The sequence below is a fragment of the Leucopleurus acutus genome (genome assembly GCF_964270905.1).
Source record: "Leucopleurus acutus genome assembly, chromosome: 5".
Classification (NCBI taxonomy): domain Eukaryota; kingdom Metazoa; phylum Chordata; class Mammalia; order Artiodactyla; family Delphinidae; genus Leucopleurus; species Leucopleurus acutus.
Window position 1 is genome coordinate 83,220,719 of NC_139147.1, and position 19,372 is coordinate 83,240,090.

General features: G+C 53.4%; 1 protein-coding gene across 6 annotated transcripts; it reads right to left on the minus strand.

Moving 5' to 3' along the window:
- Positions 1 to 545: 545 nt before the first annotated feature.
- Positions 546 to 18,976, minus strand: EIF4G1 (eukaryotic translation initiation factor 4 gamma 1). Of its 6 annotated transcripts, none has more exons than XM_082839870.1 (33): positions 18,866 to 18,976; positions 17,989 to 18,045; positions 17,672 to 17,765; positions 17,294 to 17,380; positions 15,997 to 16,173; positions 15,668 to 15,767; positions 14,474 to 14,586; positions 13,593 to 13,685; positions 13,328 to 13,394; positions 12,184 to 13,005; positions 11,830 to 11,918; positions 11,551 to 11,737; positions 11,325 to 11,458; positions 11,038 to 11,196; positions 10,698 to 10,883; positions 10,314 to 10,511; positions 9,961 to 10,107; positions 9,512 to 9,748; positions 9,197 to 9,301; positions 8,924 to 9,083; positions 8,620 to 8,720; positions 7,682 to 7,784; positions 7,341 to 7,443; positions 6,881 to 7,113; positions 6,619 to 6,737; positions 6,321 to 6,493; positions 5,897 to 6,022; positions 5,657 to 5,738; positions 4,015 to 4,113; positions 3,768 to 3,902; positions 3,561 to 3,642; positions 3,283 to 3,423; positions 546 to 1,162 (listed from the first exon to the last, which is right to left on the minus strand). In XM_082839870.1, the coding sequence occupies exons 3-33, from the start codon at positions 17,729 to 17,731 to the stop codon at positions 978 to 980; spliced, it is 4,803 nt and encodes a 1,600-aa protein (XP_082695996.1). In that variant the 5' UTR covers positions 17,732 to 17,765; positions 17,989 to 18,045; positions 18,866 to 18,976; the 3' UTR covers positions 546 to 977. The 6 variants fall into 6 exon arrangements, with proteins under 6 accessions (XP_082695996.1, XP_082695994.1, XP_082695997.1 ...); XM_082839868.1 differs by having other exon boundaries at positions 10,698 to 10,886; XM_082839871.1 differs by lacking the exon at positions 17,294 to 17,380 and having other exon boundaries at positions 10,698 to 10,886.
- Between the last annotated feature and the right edge of the window lie 396 nt (positions 18,977 to 19,372).

Below are 19,372 nucleotides of genomic sequence, written 5' to 3' on the forward strand. Positions count from 1 at the left end.
GGGCCGAGTCCGGCGAGAAAAGCTCGTCCTCTGCTCCCAGACCCGACTGCGGAGTGACCTGAAGGCAGGAGGGGTGGGAACCGAAGGGACGGGGCACGGACAAAGACTCACTGGGCCCGTGCTACCGGGCATACTGCATGGGGACAGAAAACCTCATTGTGTCCAGGGTTCTCCTCTTTTCAAGATGAGACCTTCAAACCATAGGTGTCAGCTATAGACGGCCTGAAACCCAGGGCCTTCACACACAGGAGTCTGCATCACATTCTGGTAGGAGCCGAGACAGGCAAGTGTGTTCTATGAAGTACCCCACAGCTGTGTCCCCCTTCTCCCCTCCTAATCAACAGTGAGCCTTACCATGTCCACTTTGAGGGCCAACCCTCCAGGAAAGACTCCCTAGCCCTCCCGATCATGGACAGGGGAAGAGGCAAGAGGGGTGCCAAGTTACAGAGAACAGTGCTACAGTGCCAGCTCTGGAAAGGAGGTTGCCCACCTACCCAGACCCCTTCTCCAGAGGGAGCAGGCCATAAAGCAGAGAGGCAGTGAGCTTAATTGAATTCATGTTTAATAATTACAGGCACCGTGCCCCCCCTTCCCCCTGCCCAGGCAGCAGCAGGGGTGGTGCAGGGGCTGGGGCGTATGCCCCCAGCAGCGAGGACGGCAGTCCCAAGAGTGATTTTTCAGAAAATAAAAAAGGACCAGGGGCAGGCAGTGGTGCCCCCCCCCAAGACACACCAAATTTCAAGACTTTATATATATCTCTGTGCCCCAGGGGGAGGAGAGGGACACCTGGCAGCATCCTGGAGGGGAGCCCCAAGCAGCCCCAAGCCATCCTGCCTCTTCAGCCACTTTATTAACTCAGACATCGCACTACAGGCACCCACTGCCACTGCCGCTGCTGCCACCCCCCTTGCAGTCCGGGCGGCTGGCTTGGCCATCCGAGTGTCCATGGGGCTCCAAGTCCCCGGCCCCACCCACCCTCAGTTGTGGTCAGACTCCTCCTCCTCGGCCTCACGAAGCCACTTGAAGAAAGCTGTGACAGATTTAAGGGCCACACCCTTGCCCTGCTGTTCAGCGGGGTCCTTGCTACTCTCCCAACTATAGAAGGCGTCCTCCTTCACCACGTCCTCATCGTACAGCGCATCAAAGAACATCCGAAGCAGGTCTGCAAGCAGGCAGGACAGCAGTTACAGGCATGCTGCCCACAACCACTCCATCCCCCCTCCCAGGGATCCCTCCCCTAAGCTCCACTGCTGAGACAAGGCCCTGACCCACCGTGCTGACATTTGTGTGTCTGGCCATTCCAGAGTAACTATGTCTCTGACAGGATGCTTATCTCATGATCTAAGAGACTGATGTGCAAGAGTGAGTCACTTGGCCAAAACTCAGAAACCTACATGCACACCCTCAGATCCACAACCGCTGCCTACGGACAGCCTCCCACCCCCATCCCACAGCAATGGCAGCAACAGATTATTTATCCCAAGCTTGTTCTCCAAATCCCATGCACACCCATCCCGGGGACCCTATACAATCAATTATCCACTCTGCCCCGTATTTTCAAGCCCAAGTTTCTCCCATCTAAACACAAAAGGGCTCCTTTACAACTGCTATCTCTTTACAGCCAAAAAGATCTGTCTTTTGACAAGAGATTAGTTGAATTCAAAGATTTTTGTCTACACTTGCTGTTTTCTTTTCCTCCTGATTCAGGTATTACTCTGTCCTTTCCAATCCAGATCCTGCCCCCTGCTGTACCAAATACTGTTTCTGCCAGGGTGGCCTCCATGTTTTCACACTCCAGAGGCCCTAATTTTCAGATCTGCTCCTATGGAATCCGGGCGCATCTAGCATTACTGACCACTTCCCTCTCCTAAAATCACTCTGTCCTTTGTTCATAGGGTCCTATCCTCCTTTGGTCCCTACCTGTGGAACCTCTACCTCCTCAAGGCTGTATCCCTTGGGCAATCCTATACCCTCTTGTGACTTGCACATGTGTTGCCCTGTGCCAGCAGTTCAAGAGATGGGCCTCCAGCCCTCACCTCTTCCTCTCCAAATGAAATCAGATACCCAGCTGTCTACCTGACTGACATCTCTGATCACCCCGACCAGGACCATAAACTCAACATGACCAAATTCAACTTGACCCAGTGTTCCCTACCGCCCAGTGAATGGCACCCCCCACTAACACCTCACCTGCTGAAACTATCCTGGGAGTCATATATGTCTTCCAATCTCTCACCACCCGCCCCCCAGGCCAGTGTGTGTCTTGAATCTGCCCACTCCTCTCCCATCTCCATTGCCACCAGTGAGGCTGAGTCACTACCAACACACCCCTGATCTGCTGATCCAGCCACATTCACATTCACCCCACTCCAAAACACTCTTCCCACTAATGGCCAGGATGATCTAAAAACTAAAAAGAATGTTTAAAATCCTTGCTTAAAATCCCATAAAGGCCCTCTCCTATCCTTAGGTTAAAGCCCAAAACTCATCCCATGGCTTACACAGCCCTGCATGACCTGGCCACATCCACCTCTCCACCCAACTTGCCTCACATACAACTGGTTGCTGTGCTCTCCCACCCACACTGGTATTCCTTCAACAGTTTTTACCTTGCATCATGTTTTCTACCTCAGAGCTTCCCTTAACACACAGTTCCTTCTTGTCAAGTCTCCCCCTCCCACTTGTCATTTAACTCCCATGTGTCAATTCCCACTCATTCTCTGACTAGGTAAATTCTCCCAGAGTACCCTTGCAGGATCCATTTTCCAACATTCATCTTGACTCCATGCCAACATGGGAACTATGCTTGACTTAATCACTGCTAATATCCCAATGTCCTGGCACATACTTGTTTGCTAAATGCATTAACCTCAAGCATGTTAACCTAAGCCTCAGTCTCCCAATATGGAAAAGGGGGGAACACCATCTACCCTAAACAATAGTTGTGAGGATTAACTGAGGCAAAGAAAAGCAGCTCAGCCCTGTACCAGGCAGAGGGAGCACAGAATACTTGGGAAACGTTACCATTTATCACCTCTGCACTCCTGGCATCTAACAGTTGGCTAGGCACAAAACAGGTAGTCAATTAACCTTCAAGGCCGAGTCTTGCACTTGTAGGTAAGGAAACAAACGAATGTTTGTTGCAGGGGAAAGGACTCAACCATCAGGATATTTTGCTCTCCAGTGACCACCCACTTCTCCTGGATTGAGACCCTTTCCACAACTGCCCCTACTATCTGGTAGTTCCTCCAGCCCACCCCATCCCTGTGGCCTGGCTCTTACTGGGGGGCTGTTCTAAGGTCACTACAAGGGCCTGGAGGGCATAGAGCGCCTGCAGCTCCTTCTGCTCGTCACATAGGTACTTCTGTAGCAGTTTCGCTCGCGCTTTCAGCACCGCAACATCCACTCGGAGAGGAGTCTCAGCTACAGGGAGGAAGACAGGGATAAGTGGAATAATGCACCCTCAGCCTGGTTCAGAACTGGAGACAAAGACCAAAACCTCCCTCCCTCCATATCTGTTGGGCCCACCCTTGCCCCACCAACTCCCTGGCTCCTCTTACAGATAATTGCAGAATAGCAGACCGTTGTCATGAGAGCTCGAACTAATGTGTTGGATGCTACCTGCTGCTCATTCACGTTGGCCTGTGCAGAAGAAAGACAAATGGCCCGTAAGTTCTGAATTATGCCTGGAAGGCTCCATTCTTGCTGCCCTCACTTGCACTACCTTCTCCTTTATCTCTCTCCCCCAATATCCAGGAGAAATATACCTCTATCCAGTCAAACACCCGCTGGTTAGTGCTGCCCTCCTTCAGCAGCTTCTCCAGCTGCTTGCTCAGCTCCTCGGAGGACAGCAACCTCTGGCCAGGGGCTTCTGACTCCTCTCCCAAGGTATACTCCACCTTCTGCAAGGAAAAAGGCCCACAGTTGGGAGGTAAGTGTGTCATGTGAGATGAGGGAAGAGGAAAGGACTGGCTGACCCCAACTGCTAGAGCTAACTTAAGTCCAGCTGCAAACCTGCGCAGTGACAAAGGCACCGACATCCTGGCCTTCAGGTAAAAATTCCTTCCAGCTGAGTCCAGCCTCTCGCCACAGCGTCCCCACCTTCTTGGGACCCTGGAAAACATAAGACCAACTTAGCAACTCTCTTTCTCTCCAAGAAGCTAACAGCTCCACAAATGTCATCCAACAAATGCCTACTGAAAGCCCACTAGGTGCCTGCTAGCAGCTCAGGATGATACAGAGGTACTGAATGGGAACAGTACGCCTACGGTCTAGTAACGGGCACAAACGTCAGTCAAATAACCACCCCAAGTCACAAGAACTCACCCACCACCATGCTATGAAACCTGGGGGATGGCCTGAGACCTCTAGGAAAATGTCAATTAGCTGTCACAGGATTCTCAAAGAATTACTGGACCACAAAATGTAAACAACCAAATCCAAATATCTCATCCTAGCCTTCCACACTCATCTACATTTTTTTCTAAAATAGCTTAGTTTTTCATTATTGCAAGTAACAAATGCTTATGGAAGCGAAAAACATCTAACAAGTATGTTTATTTGGTTCCCAAGTCCAGAAAATTTTAGAAGCAGATGTTAAGTCCCCACCCCCAACCCAACACAAATCAGAAATCTTCATGTAAACGGCAGTTTGAGTTCATTTTCTGTAAAGGGCAAGAGATTCTGAAGCCATCACTGTTTTACAATAACAGATATTCAGGATGACGCCATCAACCCTTGACAAAATTACTGTACTTCATGGATTTTAAAAACGCCCATTTTAACACCACTAAAACTGAGTTGTCTCACAGCTGGCATATTACCACATTTTAAAAATATGACCATGTCTTTTCTTTCTCAGCAGTGCATAGATAAGATGTTGTAGAATCTATGGCACCTTAGAGTCAATGAGATACATAAATAGTCCCATATGCTTTTTCTTTTAAATTATTATTTTAAATTTCTCAGAAACTATCCTGGTACATATTTCTACCTAAAACAAGTAATATGCTACTGAAAGAACAATTCCTCTCGATTCAAAGACTTACTCCTCTAAGTTCCAGACAGCTGAACTCTTTTAAAAAACTGCACTTCCCAACATCTCACCACTACTAAGTACCACACCCAACTTGCCTTTCCCATCATTTCACCCTTCTCCTTGCTAATCAAAATTAATTTTAACAAAGCGGTTTCTGTCGTGAACGTTACCAAATAGACACCCTTTTGCAACTTCACAGTACTTAAGGCACTCCATTTCAGCTATTTTATTTCACACTTTACTTCACACTGTTGTTTTCATTAAGCTGTCGTTTGTTTCTTTTCCAACTTGTTTCCTAACTGTGTTTTTATTCACTACTGTGTTCCCAGTACCTAGTATACGGTAAATGTTCTAAAAGATGCTAGTTGAATGAATGAGTGAATCAATCAAGGGCCTAGGGCCTTAGATTCTCATTCTCCTCCAGCCTTGGCCAGAACCTACAACAGGCACTGGTCTGAGGGAGAGTGCCAGCCTCGACATTTCCTCTCCCAGGTACCCACACAGCACTACCATCCCACCAAAGGACCATGAGGCTTCAGGGTCACTGCCAGTACCCAAAACCACATGGTGGGAAGAGAAGTTCTCAATACACTACCTCTGAAAGGCTCTCTCACTCACCATGCTTTTGCATAGGAGCCCCAGGATCTCCAGCAACAGGGAAGCAGCTTTGCCCAGGGGTCTCAGAGGTTTTGTAATCTCCCTACAAGAGAAAAATCCAGTGTTGATAGCCTTCCACACCCTCTCAACACACTATCCCACCCCTCCCTAAAGCCGGGGGTCTAAGTTGCCACACCTCCCCTCCCTCTCCCCTCTTCTTCCTGTTTTTACCTCCCCTGAATTCCACCAAAGGGGACTAACCTGAACAGCTCCCCCATGGGCACCCCACCTTCATGCAGAATGGGCGTTACCAGTTCTGCTAGGTAGAGCCACACATGAGGGATGTCAATTTCCATGTCTTCAGCCAATTCCAGGATTTCATAGAGCCTGCAAAGAGAATTCAAAGTCAGCTAGGAGAGACAAGCTGCACTACCCTCCTGCTGGGGCAACAAAGGCGCGCCTAAAGGATCAACCGTGGAGCACTTCAGCAACACTTCCTAAACATGGGGCAATTATCTCAAACTAAGGCCGTCGTCTTCTCCTTAGATGGCTCACCCCCAACCCTGCCAAAAGTTATGTTGACCAAGATGGCTGAGAAGCCTACATTCATATCTAAGGTTCCACGGGTCCTACAAAGGAGGGAAATTTGTGGGTATGTAAAAGTGGGAGGCCCACCAAGTCATACCCTTGGTAGTACTGAGCAGTGGAGAGGTGCCCGGCACAGAGCAGCTGGTGCAGCAGTCGCCCCATGTGCTCACGGGCAATGGCGCTGCGCTCCAGTGTGGACTCGATGCCGTGCCGCACAAAGATGAAGAGCAGCGAGGGCGAGGCCAGCTCCTGCACACACTGAACTGCCTCCTGCAGGGGCGCAGCGCACAGAAGAGAGACCAGTCACTGTCTGGCCCAGACCCTACACCCATGCCTGTCGGCACAGGCCCCTTCCTGTCCACCCTGCTGTCACTCAGACCACTCCCACTGCTTACCTTCATGTCATTGAGATGGAGGTATTCCTCAATGATGGCCCTGGATTTCTTCTCCAGCTCCTCTTCAGAGAGCGCAGCCTTCGGGGGACTCACAGGGGGCAGGGCGGCTTCTCGCTTCACTGAGCATAGAAAAACAGATCAGAGATTCTTCAATTCCAGTCTTCCTAGCAAGCAGGGTCTGGAGCCCTGAAGACACTGTCTGGGTACTAGCTAGTCCCAAACCAGCCCACACCCTTCCCTTCCCCACCCCCCAGCCCCTTACCAGCATCCCGCCCGCGGTCCCGATCCTCCGTGAGGCTAGCTGCCTTGCGCAGTCCCTCAGGCTGAGAGGGCCGCTCTCTACTCCGCTCCTCCACTTCCTTGCTGAAGCTCCGCTTGGTGGCAGGTGTCCGTGCGCGATCAAGCCGGTCACCACGGTCACCTCCCCGTTCACTCCGCTCTAGGCGGTCTCCCCGGTCCCCAGCTTTCTCACCTCGTTCCCGGCTCAAGCTACTCCTGGAAGAAAGACAGGCACATCGTCTCTCACCTGTACTGCCCACATGCACTCCTGTTTAACTATCCAACATGCTGAGCAACTGTCAGGCCTTGTTCTTGTCATCAGGTATATGCCCCAATCTCAGCCGGGAGCTCTGAGCATTACAGGTGTTAAGGATTCCTATGGCAGCAGTCAAAACCCAATCAGTACTCCCAGTGTGAAAACAAAGACACCGAGGAAACCCCACCTCTGTACCACACGTCTGTTATCTGTGCTTTCTGTAGGTACTGCTTGTTGAAGGGCTGAGAAGCGATTCAAAGTACTAGTAGCTGGACGAGCAGCTTCTGATGCTGGGGAGGGAGAAAACCCAGATTAAAACATATTTCTGTACATCCTATCTCCTACTCGCCAATTTAGGACGCTCGGTTCTAGTCCTGACACTAGAGTAGTTCAGTCCCTAGTGCCAAGTACACACTGCGTGTATTACCTAACTAACCACTCTGTAATGAAAGCCCCCGGTACAGAGAAGACGCTGCCCTCAGGAGAGCTGATTCCTAACCACCCAGCTCTTTACAGTGGCCTCCATACCTGCATCGGAGGGCTTGGCTCCTGAGCCTCCACTGCTACCCTTGCCCCAGCTCAATCGCCCTCCAGGTGCAAACAGCTGGTTGTTAGAATCAATGGAGCCAGGCTGAGGAAGGAAAGGGAGTGAGAGTCACGGGTCTGATCCAGCCAAAGCCCCCACCAGCTCTCACCACACACAGCCGTAAGGGGCCCCTGGTTACAGGAGAACTTTCCCTGTAAAGGGCCAGACAGTAAATATTCACTACAGACCAGGCAGTTTGAACTACTCAACTCTGCCGCTATAGCACAAGAGCAGTCACAGACAATACTTAAAAGTGATGAGTGTGGTTATGTTCCAATAAAACTATGCACACTGAGGGCTTCCCTGGTGGCGCAGTGGTTGAGAGTCTGCCTGCCGATGCAGGGGACACGGGTTCGTGCCTTGGTCTGGGAAGATCCCACATGCCACGGAGCGGCTGGGCCCGTGAGTCATGGCCCCTGAGCCTGCGCGTCCGGAGCCTGTGCTCCGCAACGGGAGAGGCCACAACAGTGAGAGGCCCGCGTACCGCCAAAAAAAAAAAAAAACTATGCACACTGAAATTTAAACTTTATGTAATTCCTTAACACAAAGTATCGTTCACTTTTTGATCTTTTCAACCACTAGACAATGTAGAAAACTCTCATTCTTAGCTTGTGGGCTGCAGAGAAGGAGGGAATGGCTGGCTTTGGTGTGCGTGTCAGGGTGCTGACCAGTGGTCCAGACCAATGTGAATGCATCCCCTAGAGCTGGAAGTCCCTCTCTAGCAATCTAACCAGCTAGTCTAAGGGGGAAAACTGAGCTGTCACCTTCCCAACCTCAGACAAGTGAGGGGATTAAGATCCAAACCTGTGCTTAAGGCCCATCTGACCCCTCTTTATCCTCCCATCACTGACATCAGCCCTTCCAACACACACACCCCTACCTTCGTGATCTTAGTGAGTCGTGAGGTGTCAATAGGGCGGCTGCCCTTGCTGATGGGCACTGTGTTCCAGCCACCATCATCCACAAGTGGAAGGCCACGGCCTGGGACAAAAAGGAAAGCATACTGGAATGATGGGTAAGTCCCAAGAACCCCGCTCCCGAGGGCTGCCCCCAGCCTCCCTTCCTCAGATCCTCAGTTCCATCATGGGGTCTCAGTGGCCCAGACACGTGGCACTAACAAGAAGTCATCAGTGGAAAGCACAACCCCTCACACTGTCCCTCCTCAGTCCCAGCTTCAAACTTACTGATGGGTGGGCCTGGAGGGCCACCCCGACGCTTGTCGCCGCCCTTGGCCATTAACTGCTGCACTTTTATGTGCTCCCGATGCTCCTCCATCTCAGCTTCCTTGTGGATTTGGTCAATCGTCTTGGGACCCTGGTCCCCTCGACGCGGCACCCAATTGCTCTGTGGCGACAGGCCAGTCACAAGGTAATTACATCAGACAGGGCCAGACAAAAGTGTCAGGAACTGGGACTGTGGGGTCAGAGGCAGCAAACAGTGGGAAAGGGGACACACACCCGTCGCAGATCCAGCACGTCTTGCAGCATAAAGCGGATTCGGGATGAAGTTTTCTTTTCCTTAATGATTTTTTCCATCTGGTTGAAATACTGATCCATCCGGGGCTAACAAGAAGCAAAGGGATCAAGTTCAGGAACTTCTAAAACTTCACCTCCAACTACAGGCCATGCCCCTCCTCAGGCCTTCAGCTCCGCCACTGTAGCTCAGTGGCACACAGTGCCACTCAGACACAACAGCTGGGAAGGGTGTCTGCCAGTGGACCGCAGACCCCACGCGCTTCAGCCTGTCCTCTCCCATACCCCAGGAGCCCCTACCTTGGCCTTTTCAAAGTCCAGGTCTTTGCCAATGGTGGTGAGCAGACGGCAAAGGCATTCGAGGGACTCTTCATCATGGTTCTTAAGTAGTTTAACCACACAGTCGTGCATGATTGCCTCTGTTAACATCTTCAGCTTGAACAACTCCCCGATAAACTTGATATTCCCTAAAGAGCGCCGTCGGGCTATGTCTCGAGCCTCTTCCAGCTCTTCCTTCAGGCGTCCCCGTTCCTCTGCCTGCCGGTCATGGGACAGGGACCACATCAAAAAGACAGCCAGCCACTCAGCTAAAACTGTTCTCTCTTCCACTATCTAGATTCCTAAACCTAGCAGCAAGCACTCACGTCCTAAGGCAGAGAAACCCCCAAAACACCAATATCCCCACCCCCACTTCTGCAGCTGAGTAGCATCTGGGTGAGCAGTGGAAATGGGAATGGAGTTTCTCTCACCGTGGCAGCTTCATCCATCTCTTTTTGCTTCTTCTCAAAAACCTCATCATCATCTTTGTCTTTTTCAAACTCTTTCTGACATCGATTTAACAACAGTTTTCGGAAGTTCACAGTCACTGTTGGCTTTTCTGTAGTGGGCACTTTCAGCTGTATGTCAAAGAGAACGCCACATTCAGACTAGTCCAGGGCAGGGAAAACCCTCCAAAAGTCTTCAACTACCTGACCCAGGAAGACCTCTGGCCCTGGCTCTGCCACCAACAGCACAGGATAGAGAACCAAGAAGCTGGACTCAGAGTCTTAGGAAGAGAAGTGGGACGCTAAACCACAAGGTTTATAAAACAGTGGAAACTAACCGCCATGAGGCAGCGGCACATGTTGGCATAGGCCACGGAGAAGTTGGGTTCTGAAATGGCCTTCTCGAAGATGAGGTCAATGACCCCTTTGAGGCGTTCCTCGGTGTCGATGGCTAGCTGCGTCACCTGCTTCATCAGCTGCTGGAACATCTGGGGTGTCAGCTTATTCAGGATGGAGCGCACCCTGCGGAACAGGTCCTGGAGAGGAGAGGAGACAGAGAAAGCTAGAGTCCAGTGAGGTTTTCAGAAGAACAGGGGCTGCTGGGAGGGATGGACAAAGTAGTTACCAGTGATGAGAATGGACAGAGGCAAAGAGGGCAAGGCTGGCTCAGAGGGCAGACCTTGCAAAGAAGGAATGGAGACCAAACCACGACTTGCAGGTACCTGGGTTTTGCTGCCATCAGTGTCCTCCTCCCCTCGGTCCTTATCAGTCACTGTCCGCTTGCTACTGGGTTTCCAGGCCTTCTCTGCTTTGTTCAGCTTTATATCTTCAGTCATTGACACCGTGGCAATGATCTTGCGTGGTTCCTTTCGGGGGCCCTGCTGAGATCGCCGGGGTCCCAGACCAGCCTGCTAAGCAAGGAGCGGGGACAAGAGAAGCCACGGAACTAGTCAGCACGACCTACTACCACTACCACACATCTCCAGGGCAGACTTCTCCCCACCCCCTCAAATGAGATACAGGAAGCCAACACCCCCAACTCCCCTTGCCAGTCCCACTCACCGGCCCTCGGGGAAGCTCCCCACCTGGCCCACCCCTCGGGGGCCCACGGCTGCTAAGGGCTGGTCGGCCAAGGTTGGCAAAGGACGGAGTGAAGTCTGGGCCACAATTTATGCCTGGAAGTCTGGCGGGATCCAGTGGGCGCAATGGTGTTTTATTGGCCTGCGAAAAGGACAGGGAAGGTATGAGAAACAGGCTAGGGCTAGCTACTGACCACTCTTTCAAGACCTCTGGCTCCTCCCCAGCCAGCCAACCTGCCCAAACTTACCCTCTCCCTTAAGCCCACCAACCTTATCCAACACCACATCACTGATATGGGGCAATCCCTCTGGCTTCTGCATACTGGCAAAGATGAACTGAAAGCCAAGCAGGAACTCACGGTCATAACGCTTTTTCTCCTCAAGGTTTAGAGGCTTCCACTGATCTGCGAGGAAAACAGGATGAACCAATCACACTGCTTTCTCCTGGGGCCCTGGTAAGCATACTCAACCCTTCTCAACCCTTCCTTCTGCATACCTGACTTATATTCATACTTCTGTTCCCCCGGCTGGATGTTCTCAGCATTTTGAATCTTGTCTTCCTTTGAGTCCCAGGTCTCGTCTGCTTCCTCAGGTCGCGGGGGCACACTGCTGCCCTCAGGCTCTGGGCTGGGATTGTTGCCTACAGGAGGCTGATTTTCTACCTCTGGTACTCCTGGGTTCACCTGTAACCATTGGACATTCCGTTTTGGTTGCAGTGTGACCGCTGTTCCATACCCAAACTTTGCCCTTCTCCCTCCGCTTTCTGATCCCTTACCTCCTTGAAGGCATCTAGAAGGTCTCCTACAGCCTCCTTCTTATTGAGCTCCTTAATTTTCCGTCTCCTCTTTGGCACAGATACTGCCACTATTTGGGGGGGAGGAGTGAGAATAACTTAAGGAGTACCCCCAACCCCTCAGAAAAATAAAAAGCAGCCACTGTACAATATTCCCTTTTCTCATCACACCCTCTCTTGACTTAGAATTCCTTAATCCAACCCTTAGGTTAGATGGAATCTAACCCTTCCATTACAGGGCTTCTATGACCCAGACACAATGGCACAAGAAGTCATCAATGAAGAAAAAGAACCACACCCAGCGTGCCCCACCTCTACCATCCAGCCACACCTTACCTTGGGTGGCTGATGCCACCTCCAAATTCTGGGACAGGTGGGCTGGGACAGGGGTGCTCTCTAGGGGGAGCGGTTCCTCTCCTCCCTTCTCACCCTCAGCTTCTCCTTCCTCTTCCTCTTCTTCCTCTTCCTCCATGTCCTCCTCCTGAGCAGGGGAAGCAGCTGGAGGAGCCACAGCTGGAGTGGCAGAAAGGATGGTGGGGGGAGCCACCGATGCTGTAGCCTCCTTGGCCTGCTCCTCTGGTTCACTGACGGGGCTTAAGTCCACAGCTGGTGGCGAGGGGGCTCCGTTGAGCAGCTCCTCAGGTTGGGCAGTTGGAGCAATGGGCATGGGGGATTCAAAGGGACAAGCCGGGGGAGGGAGAGGGGCAAGCTCCGGGCTCGACTCCAACTCTGGTTCCAAATTCTCAGATAGGACTGTGCCATTAGGCTCAGGAAGAATTTCCACCTTGTGAGATGCCAGGGGGGTGGGAACCTGGAGAGGACTGGAAGAGAACTCAGATTCTGGAACTGGTTTGCTAAGTGTCACTTCTACTTCCAGTATGGGTTCAGCGAGGGGAGTGGGTTCTGGAGAGAGGCAATATGGCTCCCCAGTTTCAGGGGGCATGGGGGTTGATTCTTCTACAGATGTTTGTATCATCCCCGTTGTCATAGTGTCCCCAGGAATAGGGAGGACTGTGAGATTAGGCTCAGACCCCGGTTCCAAGACTGGGGGTGGTGATGGGGTCGGAGAAGGTGATGAAGGCTGGGATTCTGAAGGGCTGTGCTCTGGGCCAGGCAGCCCTGGCCGCTCCCCAATGATTGCTCCCTGCGACCGGTCATCTGCACGATAGTAAGAACGAGTAATTAGAGGCAAGTCCTTCACTGCTACTGCTCTTCCTCCTCCCAGCCAAGCATTCCCAACCTAACAGCCCCCTACACACACACCAGTCTTCTCCCACCTAGGTCTTTTCCATTCTCACTCAAAATCCAATCTACCCTAAAATCTGACTACCTGACACCTAGTTCTTCTCCGAAAGGAAAACAGGATGAACCAATCACACTGCTTTCTCTGGCACCCAATTCAAGTCACTCCACTTCCTTGGTTTTTTAAATGTTCACACTCCTTTTCCCCATAAAGGCTCTGCCCCACCTGCTCACTTACCTGGCCGGACAACAACAGCAACCTGGGGTGTCTCCCCATTAGCCTGAGGCTCCAGACCACCTCCCGTCTGCAGGACACAAAGGGTTACCAAGTTTGCCCTGAAGAGTCCCACAACCCTTCTTTACTAGAGCCATTTCTACTTTAGCCGCCTAGAAATCCAGGAAAGCAGGGAAATAAATCCCTTAGTTGAAGAAAAAGATCCAGGGACCTAGGAGTCCAGGGCAGAACAGCCATCCCAGCCAAGGCATCACTCAAAGAACAGTACCTGGGGAGGGGTGGGTGTGGAGGCAGTGCGGGCCCCAGACATGATCTCCTCCGTGATATCCTTCCCTCCTTGGTTTGGGTCTCGAATTCGGATCTGGGGGAAAAAAAGCTACAGGATGAGTGGGAAGCAGGAGGAACCCACCTCTCCACCCTGCCCCACTCCTAGGACTCCCCACCCCTCACTGAGAAGCAGGCAGGTGGGTGCCAGAAACTCCATGAGTTCTACTGTCAACCCATCCAGCTGCTCTTATAGTCTCCTCTTGGCCGCTACCCCTAAGACACCCTTGACCTCACAGCAGCCACGTACATCACAATGCCCCTCCCTCCCTCATCCCTGCCCAGCCAGAAGTCCCCAAGAAGTGGCTGCATGCCCTGGGGCCCAGGACCCCCATCTAGCACCCATCCGGCTCACTTGTGGCTAGTCTGCTTGATCTCTGGGGGCAGAGACCAGATCCAGTGGGTGGAGCGAGGGTGACTCAGCGGCTTCCCCAGCCCTGGCACCCTATTCTGGGCACCACGCCCAGGGCCTGAGGACCGAGCAGAGGCGGAGGCCTCAAGAGCTTCCAGGACTGGGGGGTGGGGCCACAGAAAGCAAACCATTTCCAAGGCAAGCCACCAGAAACCCAAAACCAAACTTAGATGTTACGGACCCAGGACCCAGGTCTCTAAGGAATTTCCCCACCAGACACTCCAATCTTCCAGTAAGCTTCTTCTACACGGAAATCTTAGCACCTTACAAAGAATCTAAGCACTTCACAGGTCCCCATTCTCTGCCTACTCTCAGCTGAAGATCTCCCTCAATTTCCTGCTCCCTGACCCACAATGTGCCTGACCTTGATTCTCCCTTTCCCAGATATCCTAGAGCCCCCTGCTGCTACTCACCGTCTTCCGCTCCCTCTTGGGAGCAATCTGGGGTGGCTGGTTCATCAAAACCGGCGGGGGAGCCACACCAGTGGGAAATTGCTGCACACCCTGGGCTGGGTAGTAGGCGCCAGCTTGGGGGGCGGGAGGGACACGGAAAGGAAGAACAGTGGCAGGGTCAGAGCCCAACCACATACAAATGCCTGCTTGAACACCTCCCACCCCCTAGAGAACCTCTCATCACCCACAGCTGGCCCCTCGCCCTGCCCCACCCTCCTCCCCAAGGGAATGAGGTGTCTATCAAAGCTGGGGAACCAGTCTGAACTGCGTTTACAAGAATTCCTAACACTGACACACACACTCCTTGTAGGCAGGCACTTCTTCCCCACCACACACCAGCTACCAGGACTATGTCTGCTCCTCTTCTACCCCGTAAGGTAACACGTATGCACCCCACCCCCAGCAAAACACACACATATACTTTGAGAGAGCAGCAACTACTTAACCTGAAACAGAATCAGGTCTTTGGCTGGGAATGATAAAAACAGATTTGCCAACCCTGTTCCATTCAACCTGAGTCCAATTCCAGTCTCCAGCCCTTTGCTAAGGGGCAAGGAAACAAAAAGTAACATTATGAACCAGGCCCAGGATGAGAAAAATTCCTTAAAGCAATGGTCTCCAAAATGGGATACATTCTTTAATATCATCCATAACCTCCACTTGTTTGTTTCTGACAAGCAACATTAAGTGCTATTTGTCTAAATTATGCATACGTATAACAAACAAAAACATACATTAAAAGTACATACTCAAAATTTTTCCTGATGGTCAAAAAATTTTGGAAACCACTGCCATAAAGAACAGACTAATCCTTTCCTAGAATATAAATGAAAAACAGCTACAGAAACCTCTCATGTCCATGTTACATGGGCTCCCCCCAACCATGGAACGAGTGTCACAGGGAATATTTACTAATAGGCCTTCAAACGAGTGCTTGAACTGTATTCCTTGACATGGGGAGGACTCCAACTCTCAGCAACAGTATAAAATCCTCTCCGCCCCACCCCCCAACACCAGTTACATATTAAGCAACAATCCCTGCTACCCCTGTCATTTTTAGACCAAGAAACAAGCCTGGGAAGGGTCTTAGCAATTAATAGGTGAGTTTAGATGCTCCCTGGGACTCACTCACACCTGACTCCCTCCCCTGCTTACCGTAGGTCCCAAACTCTGTAGGGCTTGCACCCGGATAGAAGCTTGGGGCTCCCGGCTGCACAGGATACTGCTGTGTCGGGACAACATATGTGGAACGCCCCTGGTGGAGGGGAAGGGGGAGAAGGAGGGGAGAGGAGTTGACGGAGCTACGAATACCGTATCAGACTACAAAGAGAATATAAGGCAAGACAGGACAAGCCAACTCTAGGCAATGACCAGAAGAAAGTCCCACCTCTGGAGAAGAGATGGGACTGGGGGGTCAGGGTAAGGAAAGTGGGAGTTGGGGTACAAGGTTGTGTGGCCTCCAGCCCCCAAGCCTCCAGCCTCACCTGTCCAGGGATGTAGTAGGCCCCCTGGGAGGCTGGGTAGGAGATCTGGGAAGGGATCATCATTACTTGGGATCCAGCAGGGTAGACATGGGCAGCTGGGCCAGGGCGGGCGGGGGCTGCACTCTGCACTCGGGAGGCTGCACTGCTCGGGGGCTGGGCCCGGCTAGGGTAGAAGTGCTGTCAGGAGGGAGGAAGGCAGTTGGCACTGGGAAGGGGAGGAAGTGGACAGCAAAATGGCCATTCTGCTATGCCTCTAGTCTGGACAGAAGTGCCAGGGGCTTTGGAGCATGGGGACCAACACTTCCAAGATTCACCTGACCAACTGATGTTTAAGTGGCCTCTTGTACTCACAATGTGCCCTCCAAACTCAGATACACACTTTGCACTCTGCATATTTACTCCCTCCTTGCCATGCATACTCATGTCACCTCCTCCAGTCTATCCTTCAGCAGAGGCTTCCTAACACCCAAATGCATCATGCCTAAGTAAAGCCTTTTTCAGCAACATACTCCCCAGCATGCACTGCTCCACCCTAAGGTACTGAGGAGCTAACCGCTAACATGCAAGTCTCCCAGTTCCCAGATACACGCTATGCAAGATTTAGCCCCTAACATGCATTGGTCAGCCTCAGAATGAGGACCTGGACAGCAAACAAGTCCCCACCCTGAGGAACCCCAGTCCCTGTCTCTAGCCCCTGACTAGGGTGGAGGGTAATGGTGAGACCAGGAGAGAGTCCAGGATTAGCAAAGGGGTATTACCTGCAGAGACCTGAATCCTCCCTGAGAGCACATGGGGACAGGAAAGAAGAGAATTATCCCCAAGGTGAGGGGAAAAGATGAAGGAAAATATGAAGGACGCAGGACAAGAATCCTCTCCCACTTAATGAGGAAGAATTTAGGGAATAGAGAAAGGCAAGAACCAGCTGGAGCGTTTATTTTCCCACAGTCCAAAGAGAAAGAAGGGATGGGGAATGGAGCAATGGCAACCTCCCAGTAAAAGGAGGAAATAGGAAAGCAGGGTCCAAAGAGTTGGCAGCAGGGCCCAACACTGCCCCCAATTCTTAAGGCACCAGGACCCCTAGTAATGCCATCCCCACCGACTACATACTAACCGAGGGGCCAGCCACCGTAAGTAATCAACAGTGCAAAGTGCAGAGCCGCATGAAAGAACACATAGCAACTGTCAGGAAACTGGGGCAGGTACAGGGCCTCCGTAGTTTCCATCCTAGGCCCAAACTGGCCTAAGCTTTACGTGGCTCCCACCCATGCCCCCTACTCCCCTCCCCACAGCCCCTCACCTGGCGGGGCTGAGAAGGCGTGTTCATTTGTGTCGCTTGAGGCGTACTGAACACCACCGGTGCTGTCTGCCCCGGGGGAAACGCTGGCTGAAGGGGGGAGACCAGATTTCAGCAAGAGGGGAAACCCAGGTGGGGCAGAAACTCAAGCTGGTGAAGGGGGCAGATCTGTGGCAAGAGCCTCAACAGTCCACATATACCCTCCCCATGACAGCCCCTGGGAACAGCCCAGGGGCCGTGTCTCAATTTGGCAGCAGGAAGCTGCACTTTGCCCTGACACAGAAAGGGGTGGGAAAATCCAGAGGCTGGAACCTGTTCCTGACCCGGCTGCCTGGTCTCCCCAACCTGCACCCCAGTCACTGCTAATTCCTCCCTAATTACCTGTGGGAGTCCAGGGGATGGGGCAGGTGGGGGGCCTGTGGGCTGTGGAGCTTTGTTCATTTCATTTGGTGCCACATCAGGGTCCCCCCAGCACCTGTTGGGAAAGAGAGGAGCTCAGAAAGGGGAAGGGACCCAAGCTGAAGGCAAATGGAGTGGGGGAAGGGCTGAAGCAAGGGCTGGGGCCCCGCAGCGAGCCCCGGAGGCGCCAAGCGGGTGAAGGAGCATTAAAGACCCAGCTTACGTCCCCACCAACACCCTGTCAAACCCACATCGCCTCCAACCACCCCCCTGGCCTGCTGAAACAGCCCCTCACTCACCCCCTCGGTTAAGAATAAATCCACGGTGCGGCCTACAGGTTCTGGGCATCCGAGGGCCTGGGGTTGGGAGGTGAGGGGTATCAACCTGGCTCCGCGGGGCCCAAGACCAACCAGACCGGAAATTCCAGGTCTCGCTGGCACCAGGCTCCCGGATCACAAACGGAGCTAGCAGCTTCGGCCGTGGTGTCCCCACCCCCCACCCGGGGACACCGGGTTCGGGGCCTGGCCCGGGGGCACACGAGGCACGCCTGCCGCGGGTGACCGCGGGGGCACCCGCGCGGGGCCAGAGACGAGGCCTGCCGCTGCCCAGGAGTGGAGGCCAGGAAGGGCGGCAGTCGGGCCGTAAAAGGCCAGGCGGGCGGCGGCCGAAGAGGAGCCGGTTTGAAGCAAGTGAGGGTCGGCCCGGAGGGCGGGCGGGGCCGGGGGCTCCTCCCTGCCCGCCGCCGCCGCCTCCTTCCCCTGCGCCCTCCCTGCGCAGCGCCGGCCAGTGCCAAAGAACAACGTGTCACTTCCCGGCGGCCGGGCCGCAAAGGGGGGAGGGGGCGGCGGGCCGGGAGCCGCGGTGCCTGCGCCCGCGGGGCCTCCTCCGGTCGGACCGAGGTGGCACTTAGCGGCCGGGGAACCCGGCGCCCTCCCAGCCCGCGGGGACCGCATATTCCGGCCCCGCGATCCCCCACCCCCACCCAGCAGCCAGGCCGGGCCAGGCCGGGCACACGTGGGCCGGGGATCAGGCCCTGGCGGGCCGGGGCCCGGGCTTGGGCCACGGGGCCAGGGCGCCGGGGCGGCGGCGCAGGGTAGCCGGTCCGGGCCCGGATGGCGGCGGATGCGGGGGGAGGGGGTGGGGGGGCCGGGTCGGGCCCGGACATGGCGGCTTTACCTTCAGTCTCCTTCAGTCCGCGCGGCCGAGCCCCACGCAGCCGCACAGACGTAGTCCACAACCATTTCCGGCTCCCCGCACGGATCCCGCTCGGCGGCCACCGCTTCTCCGCAGGCGCAGCCGGCGCCCCCACGTGACCGGCGCAGAGGGCGGGGCTTCGCCCGGCGCCGTGGAGCACATGGGATTTGCCCCGCCTCGTCATGTGACAGGCACTGCCCGCCCCGTGTCCCCTCCCGAACTTTGGAACTCCCCAGACCGAATCCCCTCTGCGTCTCTGTTCCGCGGTTCTTTAGTTCATTCATACTTTGAGCAAGTATTTATTGACTGCATACTGTGTGCTAGGCGAAGTGCTGGCTGAGGGCTGAGAACACTGAAATTAAAGACTCAGTCCTGCGGAAGTAAATCTTGGACAAATACGGAAAGAAATACGAATTAGGCAGCTTTGAAATAATGTAAATTTGATCATTGAAAGACCTATTAAACTGAATGTTACACTAAAAGGATTGA